This window comes from Trematomus bernacchii, unplaced genomic scaffold (genome assembly GCF_902827165.1).
Source record: "Trematomus bernacchii unplaced genomic scaffold, fTreBer1.1, whole genome shotgun sequence".
NCBI classification, from domain to species: Eukaryota; Metazoa; Chordata; class Actinopteri; order Perciformes; family Nototheniidae; genus Trematomus; species Trematomus bernacchii.
In genome coordinates, this window is record NW_022987564.1 from 21,307,026 (window position 1) to 21,317,482 (window position 10,457).

Consider the following 10,457-nt stretch of genomic DNA (forward strand, 5'->3'; position numbering starts at 1 on the left):
AAAAAGGGTCGCCACTTATTATTATTTTAATTTAAAAAAAGATATATATATATATATACAGCTGCCGCTATTTGTATATAGGGGAGACACTGGTGTTGTATGTACTATTTGCACTTTACTGTTATAGTATACTGTTAAGGGGCTGAATTGAAAATCCCTTTGTGCCCTCTAATTAAATCACCTGCAGAGATTTTAACAAAAACCCCCACTAGTGCGTAAATGATACATTTGCATGCAGTTTAAAATAATGCAAATGAGGTATGTGGCTAAGGCGCCGTTTACACGAGGAGAAAACTGCTTGGATCTGCATAGTTTCGCGTGCGTATAGCCCTATTATTTACACGAGGCCGATAGAAACTGACCCCACAAACGATAACGGGTCCCAAGGTGGATAGATTTGCAAACGAAACGCTCTGGGGGGTCAACCGAGTCCGTGTAATCACCTCTATACGAATATTTCCTGAAAAAATAGCGATAGCCCCACCTCTCCCCACCTCTCCTGCTCACTGCTGTAGCAACTATCAAAAATAGCTGTGTTAATGAAACGCACAAGGGGTTCTTGAATGAAATAATATTATAAAAGGCAAACCAGAATTGTTAACGCCCAATATACTCCTTAAACAAAATAAACAGAGTCAGATTTCATGCATTGATCCATTATATTGACAATTTTCCAGCCAAACAACACAAACAAAATTAAACAGTCCGCTCTGCGATACACCAAACTTGTCTTTACTGCCTAATCCAGGCCATTATTGTTCATTGCTCCTGCGCCCGTCGGCGGCAAAAAGAGAAATGTTTGTAGGCAGAGGACCGGCGTGTCCCAGAGGAGCGATCTCACCCGGTGTTTGTAGAGAATATCTCTCTTTCTGAGCGCGTCCTCTCCACAGAGACGTGCTTCTTGGTCGGTCGATGCAATATCCACAGATTCGGTTTCTTTCAGTTAACTTCCCCGTTGCATTTATCCATATGCTGAGGAAATGACTATATCCCGCTGAATACCAGCAATCGCCACACACTTCCTCCTGTCAGTAGCTACTGCTAGTGCTACTGCTACTGACCATGCTACAGATATTAGTGCAAAATCTACAGCTCCTCTACCACAACCATCAGCAACAAGTGGACATGGAGAATTACATGAACTACATGTTGCTAAATACACCGCGGGGCATAAACAGAAGGGTAGCCATGGCAACATTGCTGCGGGGCTGCTCTGGGCTGCTCTTCTTCGCTGCTTTTGGTGTATTTTGGCGGAAGTTACAGCGCCACTTACAGTCCCGGCATATGTACTACAGCGTTTCCAGCGGCCTCGTTTGAACAGACACGTTAAATGAAACGAATGCATGTGAACGGAAGACTTTTTTGAATACGCATACTGTGCATAAACGCAAACGTTCCCGTGTGAAGGAGGCCTAAACTAGAAACTAGCATCTCACAGGAACATGCCTGCCTTTGTCTTTCAGAACAAGTGCCGCTTTTAACAGTCAGCAGTGAATGTGCATGCATGGCATTTACATAAGGACAGCGTGTGGGTTTGTTTGTGAGTGTGTGCATAAGCAGCACTTCTGTAGCAAAGACAGTGAAGTGTTATGTCTCTCTCTGTAAATAACTCACGTCAGTGTCCTTGAAGCCACCAGGCCACACTTTATTTAAATCAGTCCTCTGGGAACACCATAGTATGTGGTTTCCCATGATGTGGAGTTATATGCAGTTTTATTATTTCAGAAGAATGCTTACAAGTTTTTAGTTCAAAAGAAGCATGGAGTTTGTTTTTTGTACATCGCAACACTATTTTTGTCAGCGTTTCTTTGAGTTATATAATTAAATGTACAGTAGTCACATGTAGGGTTATGGTGAAAGTCAAAGATGCTAAATAAAGGGATAAGGCTTTTCCTTTTGTATGATCAATATCTTGATCTCTCATGCAAATATGTCAGAAGATTCAGCCTCTCAAATACATGTATAACGGTTCCTTGCTTTTCTGTCAATATATCACACTAAAGTGAATATCTTTGGATTATGCACCGACATAACATGACATTTCAAAACTTTAAGACTTCCAGAAACCAAGAAGTACATTTCTTACTATTTTAGGCCCTTTACTAGTCCAACGATAAAAAACAACTGTTTGTTGCAGCCAGTTTCCCCTCTGTTGAGCAATTAAAATCACCACTGAGAAAGGTATTTACGCTGTTGAGACAAATGCAGTGTTCAGAGTAACATCATTCCAGCATATTGCAATGTTTATGTGAGTTCTATAAAACTCATATATAGACAGAGCTATTTCAAATGTGTTCTCTTTAAACGCTTCATTAATGTCTCCTTCCTTCCTGCAGTGTATCTGGGGGTGACCAACCTGAGTGCGTACCAGGTGAGGATGACCAGTTTCTGTGGCCAGTGGCAGGCTCACCGACACGCCAGCTCCTACAGAGTGGTCATGGAGTCTCTGCTCAGTGAGTACACACACCGCCTGCTCTCAGCTCTACACACCACACCCGTATGAAGCAGGTTTTAAGGCTGATATGAATACATCTCAAATGAGTGCAGCCTGGGACGTTTGTTTCTCCCCATCAACCAAACGGGAACAAATATAGTATTTTCATTTTAAAAATCCCTAGTGTCCACATTTGCATGTTCATTAATGTATTCATTTGTTTGTGCCAATAAAAACATTTTTGAATTATGTTAGCATTGTAGGTACAGTGATAGCACGCAACTTCTCAAACAAATAACATACAAGAACTTTAAAGTTGGTAGAATGTGTGAGTTGAAATACTTGTTATGCCTAGTATTTTGGATTAGCTATGTTAAAAGCAACTTATGTCTGCAGTGGCCACACACAGATACAACTTACATTGCTTTTCCTTATTGTCTCCCAAGAATCAGAATACTGTATTCATCCCAGGGGGGTTGGGGTTTTGTGACAGTTGCTCCCTTTTAGAATGAAATAAATAAAAGATGAAACATTTACAATTGTTTTCAAAAAGTAATAAAAAAGATACCTTTTTTAAACATAAAGTAAAACATTAAAAGTCAAATAAAATGTGCAATTCAAATATAAAACACAAAATAAGAGAAGTTCAAATAAGGCCCTGTTACTGTCAACAGCTGCATAACATTTAATTTTTCTGAGGTCAAAATGATCGCTAGGATTTTTGTTTCGGTGGCACATGTATGCTAATGTAGATGACATGCATACACACAAGTATGTACTCCTCTCCTGCAAATGACTGTCTCTCTGGAGTATCTGCTGGATTTAAAACGGAGACTTATTAAACATGACTGCAAGTGAATGTGGGATGAATAGAACTGTATAAACAGCTGTGATTTCCCCATCATCTCCCACACTGCATATCTGCACCAGTAGGAGTGGTATGCATGCTCATATCTGCTTTCATCGGTGGGAGTTTCAGTACGCAGCACACAGTGTCCACTTTTCCAATCCCTAAGCAGCCTGGGATCACAAAGATATTGTTGTATGCCGTCAGACGTAGAGGCGCATCACTGAGGCGCTCTGTAGATGAGGAAGGCTTGGTTATCCAGCTGACATTTACATTTGCTGCGTGAGTTAAAATACAGGGGGAAAAGGCAGACGGTTGGTGTTATAATTGCCAAGTGTATTGGGATTAGATGTTCTTGTTTCAGGAATGACAGTAATTACGCCGTGTTGTCCTAAAGGAGTGCTAAAGAGAATAAGAAGAAAAACAGACTTCTCATTAAGGGTTTTTCTTCTGAACTCTTGGTTGCACCTGCAGCCTGTTCTCTCATTCTGGGATGACACCTTCATAGGAACAATAAAAACAATACAAGTGGTTCTATTTGAATTTCTTAATCGTGCAGAAAATCCAAGGGGGTGAAACGTACAATAACAACTCTTCCTGTCTGATCTGCCCACATCCTGGGAAATGGACTTCTTGGAACTGAATGCATCTGAATATTCAGCTTTTATTAAATATCAGACATCAATCATTCAATGTTTCACACCAGATATCTGATAGAAAAACTGAGTGGAAATCCTTAAGTGATATTTTCCTTTTACATTGCTTGTGGATAAGAAAAAGAGATGTGTGGCACAGTGGATAGAGCCTTGGTGTTTGGATAAGGGGGTCACAGGTTCAAACCCCACTGCAGTCAGCATGTCGTTGTGTCCCTGAGACACTTCACCCCAAATTGCTCCTGTGGGGATTGCCCACAGTACTGAGTATGTAAGTCGCTTTGGATAAAAGCGTCTAACAAGTGACATGTAATATAATTTAATGAATTACACAAACATGGAATTATGGAAAAGATGGAATTTCCCCTAGTCTTGCCAGCATCCTCTAATTTGTTCTAATTGACAATCTGCGGTTTTTTTCTTCAGTCATTCAGGTTTTAGTGCAGATATTTGGTGCCCTGTACTTTCCAGTAAGGTTTGATAGCAGTACATTTATTAAAGTCATAATTAAGAGCATTTCATACAGAGAGAGTTTAACATGTATACCTGACTTTACATTCTGAAACATTTGATGTTACAGAGCCTATACACAAAAGACCTCCGTCGTCCCTTCAGAAACTTTAATCCTGTCTTCAAATTCCCTTCGTAGTCTTTCATTAAACTCTTAATGACATACTTTTTGATTATATTCCGTTTGATGTATTCATCTCTGACTCTGCACCAAAGTCACCTCCATACAACAGCCTTGCAATTAATAAAGTCATCTTGGTTATGATTTCCCAAAGCCTCTGGCAGAAATCATTTTGTTTTTCCCATTTCTTTTTAAACCAATAACGATCTCCAAAATAACATCAAACAACATATGGTGTTGCCTCAATTCTATAACAATGGACCAGCGTTCAGTCACCTCCTCAAAGGCAGGCTTGAAGTCATCATCCACCCAATGGAAGGGAGTAATGGCTGCTGTGTATCACCTCCACGCCTCCAGCAACAGCATCGCCTGCAATTAACGTCCCAGAAAGGCACATATGATTGCAGCTCTCCTGTGCTTCTTCACGGAGCTCCCAGTTATTGGTTCTCTCTGCACATATTACAGCTAAATGAGGATTTATGTTTGCACAGCTGGTAAATAATTACCTGGGAAATGTGTGAGCTGCAGGCGATAGAGAGGAATGATGGAAAGTGTTAGGTGTGAAATAAAGAGGCAGATACAAGAGATCAATAAAGCAAGAAGAGTTAGGTGTGTTTTCACAATCCCCCTGTGGGATGGAGAGTTATTGTTGAATACAACTGACGCTTACAGAGAGTGTATATTATTCATTGCTGGATATCAAACTCTAAAGCTTAATTGACTGAGTTTAATTTGAGTATTTTTCAGTTATAGTTTACAATGTTGTTGTGCAGAGTTTTGTGTTAATGAACATTTATTTTATTAAAGAGGTCCTATTCTGTTCATATTCAGGTGTATATCAGTATGTAGTGTCTCTACTTTAAAGAGTCCTCTCCTGCTGATGTTCAGGTGTATATCAGTATGTAGTGTCTCTACTTTAAAGAGTCCTCTCCTGCTGATGTTCAGGTGTATATCAGTATGTAGTGTCTCTACTTTAAAGAGTCCTCTCCTGCTGATGTTCAGGTGTATATCAGTATGTAGTGTCTCTACTTTAAAGAGTCCTCTCCTGCTGATGTTCAGGTGTATATCAGTATGTAGTGTCTCTACTTTAAAGAGTCCTCTCCTGCTGATGTTCAGGTGTATATCAGTATGTAGTGTCTCTACTTTAAAGAGTCCTCTCCTGCTGATGTTCAGGTGTATATCAGTATCTAGTGTCTCTACTTTAAAGAGTCCTCTTCTGATGATGTTCAGGTGTATATCAGTATGTAGTGTCTCTACTTTAAAGAGTCCTCTCCTGCTGATGTTCAGGTGTATATCAGTATGTAGTGTCTCTACTTTAAAGAGTCCTCTCCTGCTGATGATCAGGTGTATATCAGTATGTAGTGTCTCTACTTTAAAGAGTCCTCTCCTGCTGATGTTCAGGTGTATATCAGTATGTAGTGTCTCTACTTTAAAGAGTCCTCTCCTGCTGATGTTCAGGTGTATATCAGTATGTAGTGTCTCTACTTTAAAGAGTCCTCTCCTGCTGATGTTCAGGTGTATATCAGTATGTAGTGTCTCTACTTTAAAGAGTCCTCTCCTGCTGATGTTCAGGTGTATATCAGTATGTAGTGTCTCTACTTTAAAGAGTCCTCTCCTGCTGATGTTCAGGTGTATATCAGTATGTAGTGTCTCTACATGTCTCCATGCTTTAATGTTCAGAAAGCTCTTCATTTTCTCATACTGCCTGTGCTGCAGCACCTCTTTTCACCCTCTGTCTGAAACCAGAGCTGCTCTGATTGGTTAGCTGGCCGGCTATGTTGTGATTGGTCAACCACTTAGAGATGTCCCGCCCCTTAGACTATCAGTTTCAAGTTTTGTTTGGAGGTTTTATTGACTTGCTAGTTGTCTTATTTGTTAAAGGTCCCCAGTATACTGTTTTTCATCAATATATTATAGGTCTCAGATATATACAGAGCCTGTCTCTGATTGGCTGAAACACAAAACAGATCATTGCAGCATCCCATAATCCCCTCTGTTTCAGCCCTGTTTCCAAAGTGCTGATTCTCTGTCTGTTACCTTAGATGAAAATAAGGAGCCCCTCCCCACGCCCCTCTGAGAGATATTTGGTTAAAAAGAACACAATGGTGCTCTAGGAGGAGATTCAGGTGGGGGGGGAGTTACCTTGGTTGGTTATTGGCTAATGGCTACATCGTTATGACATCATAAAGTGGCCAAAATCTGATCAGCTCATTTTCATTTTTATATAAATGGATCAGGACAAAAAGAGAGAGAATCTTTGTTCCTGAAACGTTCAGAGTCTCTTTCCACAGAGGGGACACATGTTGATGTATAAAAGACATTAACAAAAAGTAGATTTTGCATTATGTGAAGTGAATATTTTATATTCAAATTTAAAACAAATCAATGCAAAAAGTGCCAAAGGATTGATCCCAATGTGTTGTGTGTATTTTTCCCTGCAGATGGTCAGAAGCAGGAGGCGAAGCTGACCGGAGGAGCCAACAGACACTGTTTGAACAACCTGAAGGCCAACACGCAGTATAAGATGAGTGTGTACGCTCAGATGCAGGATGGCACTGAAGGGCCCGCAGTCACCATCACTGAGAAAACATGTAAGTGACCCACAGACTCTTTCACTGACACAAATACAGTGTATATATATGTTTACCCTTAAAGTGAGTGCATCACTTTGAGGGTAAAAACTGATTTTTGATAATAGATCTGATTGTAATTGTATGAAAACATTGAACTATTATTCAATTTTTTTGATATTCTGCTGTTCCCATTTGTGTTTACTTCCTGTCTGTCTTCTGCTGAATTTTTTCAAATTGACCATTCAGAATTGAGTATTCAAGTAAGTCGTAATCTGAAATGACTAGGACTGGCATAGCTGTAAAAATATTCATTTCAGCACAATTGAAAACCAGAAACTTACACTTGAGTTTTAATTCAACTTGGAGTTGTGTCATTGACGTGCATTGAAGCATGTGTCTCCTTTCATATGTATTCAGAAATTCATTTTAGTCAGTCATTTCAGAGAAATGTGGCTTTTCAGAACACTTAACCCTGGAAAGCATTTCAGAGATGCTTACAAACATATGTATTTGCCGTACGCACACCGTGTGAGGCTGCAATACAAAAACAAACTCAAACAGACTCATCAAGTACTGTACCTCCTCCATACAACGTGCCAGACTCCTGTTCAAATGCGCCCGTACATGTGCCATAATAACAATAAAGCAGAAACACACGCTTAACAAACACACTTATATAGAAATGGCTGTCAGCTGTCACTGTGTATAAAAGGAGCCCATCACGTCACTTTCAGATTAAAACATCTTTCATCCTCGTGGGAGCTTCGGTGCTTACAGACGTTTGTTCTGCATCGGCAGGCCCAAACACTTGTCAACACCCACTGTCTGCAGAGCAGGGACCGAGTGTGGTGGGTGGGCACACGCTATTTTCTGTTTTATTTTCAATGAACAGTTGCAAATGTTCCTATTTTAAAAGGTATTTTCCACTCTTTTTTTCCATTAGTTTTTTTCTTGAAACATACTTTAGTTGTTGAAGCCATTTGACTGTTAGCAGTGATGTGCCCTAAGGTCAATGGGTAAGAAGGCACTGGCTAGTAGAATAGCCAGATGTACACACATATTAACCCCATTTGAAACATGTTTGGTATTTTCTGTCTCTTTGTTGAAAGTAAGTCCTTAAGCTCAAGCATTGGTGTTCCATTGTTAATCACTCCCTGGTTTGATTGATGATTTTCCATTTTTGCAGCAGCTCATTGCTTTCTTCCCCTAGCTAACGTAGACGGATAGCTAGCGTCAATTAGGTTGGCTCAAGACACGCTCCCTCAGTGAGGCACATGTGATGCTGCCTTACCTTGTGCTTTTTATTGCAATTTTATTTTTTGTTAAGCTATTTTCATTGGACAGGTGAAGCCCTGCCACCCCTGACCGCATGTCCCTGACGGTTAGATCTGATACAATTCTGAATGCTAGCTTCACTGAAAAGATGAGGGCTTTTCAAGTTCAACACACCTAGTCGAGCCTCACTTGAGAATGAGCTAGAAAATGTCCTTATAATATCGCTGTGACGTCGGGAGGGATGGGTACCGAGCGCCGGTATTAAAGGGGCCCCGGGGCGGAATTATTAAGACAGTGATACCGTTAAGCTCCGACGTTATCTGTCTTTTCATCGGTACTGGAGACATTTGTTATTGCTACATAAACATTATATTGCAGTTTTAGTTTCGCCAACTCCGTTTCTAATATGCAAAAAGAAAAAGAAATGCGTCTATGATGCATTTTCACACTAAACGATCTCCATCTTCTCCAGGTCATGAAAGTTAGACATCCTGCTGTGATTGCAGTTGCTCTGGTGAACACAACACTAAGCCAATAAGTTATACATGTGGGGTTTTTCCACTACTAACGCAAAGTACTACTAATTTGCTGTTGAAAAGAAGCCAATTTTGGGGGTTTAAGTGAGGACTCGTCATTACCTCTCTAGCTATCTAGCTAACAGCCGTAACCGTCAGGGCACAGCAGCAGTGTGTGATTAGAAAGAAAACTACCCGTTCAAAATTCAATTTTAAGTACACAACATGCAGTGTACTAAGTGAAGTATCCAAATTGAGACGTATGAAAAAAGGAGATAAAAGAATGTTGAGCCATTTGCTAGCGTGAAGCTGCTCCCTCAGAGCTGTAGCTCTACACAGCGCCTCCACATGATTTATTGCTTTGTTTTGATGCAAATGAAAGCCAGAGCCTTTTCTCCAAATGACTCTCCTAACCGCTGCAGGCAGCCGCTGCTGAACGCTCCCACCTGCCGTCAGAAGTCCTCCGCTGCCTCGGGGATCTGATTTAGTGCCTAAGCAGAACCAAATGAGTAAACTGTGTATGTGTCTGGGAGGGGCTGCAGATGGTTTATCTATTTGCTAGCCCTCCTACTCGGATAAAGGTAAGGAGTTGAAAGCAGAGACAGTTCTGTGATCACTCAAATGACACTGAGCTGAAACCACAGAGCAGAGCCACGTTACTTGACTCAGTGTGTATGTTGATGCGTCCCGCCTGACGCTGGCTCCTCTCTTCTCTTGTTTTTGTACTTGTTTTAGGAGGGGACATTTGGTTAGGGGCTTTTATAGCATGTGGTGATTGCTTTACGATCCATGTGGTCATGATTGCAGGTTTTCATGCCGCCATGTGTGTCTTCTTTATTTGTTCTCTCTACACAGTACCCATCCCAACCCCAGCACCAACCAAGCCCCCCAGCACCACACCGTTACCCACAATCCCCCCTGCCAAGGAAGGTAAGAGTTGATTTAATACTGTTTAATATTATTGATTGTCTCCTGTCAATTTCCTGATGATGTATTGATTTGCTTTCCAGTTTGAATAGGGGTTTCACGTTCGTCACCTTCAACATATGTATTTATATTCGCAGTGTAAAGTCATTTTGTGTTGGCATGCTTCAGGAATGAACTGCAGCCACAGAGATGGAGGAATTGCCAAAATACACAAATGTAGTTGAAATGTTATTCTATCTCATTTCTGCTGCATTATACTTCCAGTAGCATACCTTTTAGAGGGCAATACTGTACCAAAGATTGTGCAATAGTTACATGTATTTGTTGTAAATGAATGAATCTGAAGTTCATGTTACACATTGATAGCTCTACATAAGAGCAGGTAATAAACAATCATCTGAGCTGAAAGGGTAGTTTTGCTTTTGAAATGATTACTGCCATCTAAAGGGGTCTTACACTTCATTGGTTTCCTTTGACTATGACAGTTTAGTGTCAGTCAACTGTGACACTTTAAAGAGAAGAGTAAAAACACTTGAAAGTGTTCTCCTGCCAGTGATGTGCCTTAAACACACACACAAGCTAAATGATGGTATATAAAAACA

At 40.5% G+C, this 10,457-nt stretch overlaps 1 protein-coding gene across 6 annotated transcripts in view; it reads left to right on the top strand.

The window, feature by feature from the left end:
* The window catches only part of LOC117477954 (collagen alpha-1(XIV) chain-like), a 206,395-nt gene that overhangs the window by 120,843 nt on the left and 75,095 nt on the right, over positions 1 to 10,457 (top strand). For all 6 annotated transcript variants that reach the window (XM_034124781.1, XM_034124782.1, XM_034124784.1 and 3 more), the window contains 3 exons: positions 2,337 to 2,453; positions 7,007 to 7,156; positions 9,784 to 9,858. In XM_034124781.1, the coding sequence (XP_033980672.1) occupies positions 2,337 to 2,453; positions 7,007 to 7,156; positions 9,784 to 9,858 (342 nt within the window). The remainder of the gene's footprint in view (positions 1 to 2,336; positions 2,454 to 7,006; positions 7,157 to 9,783; positions 9,859 to 10,457) is intronic.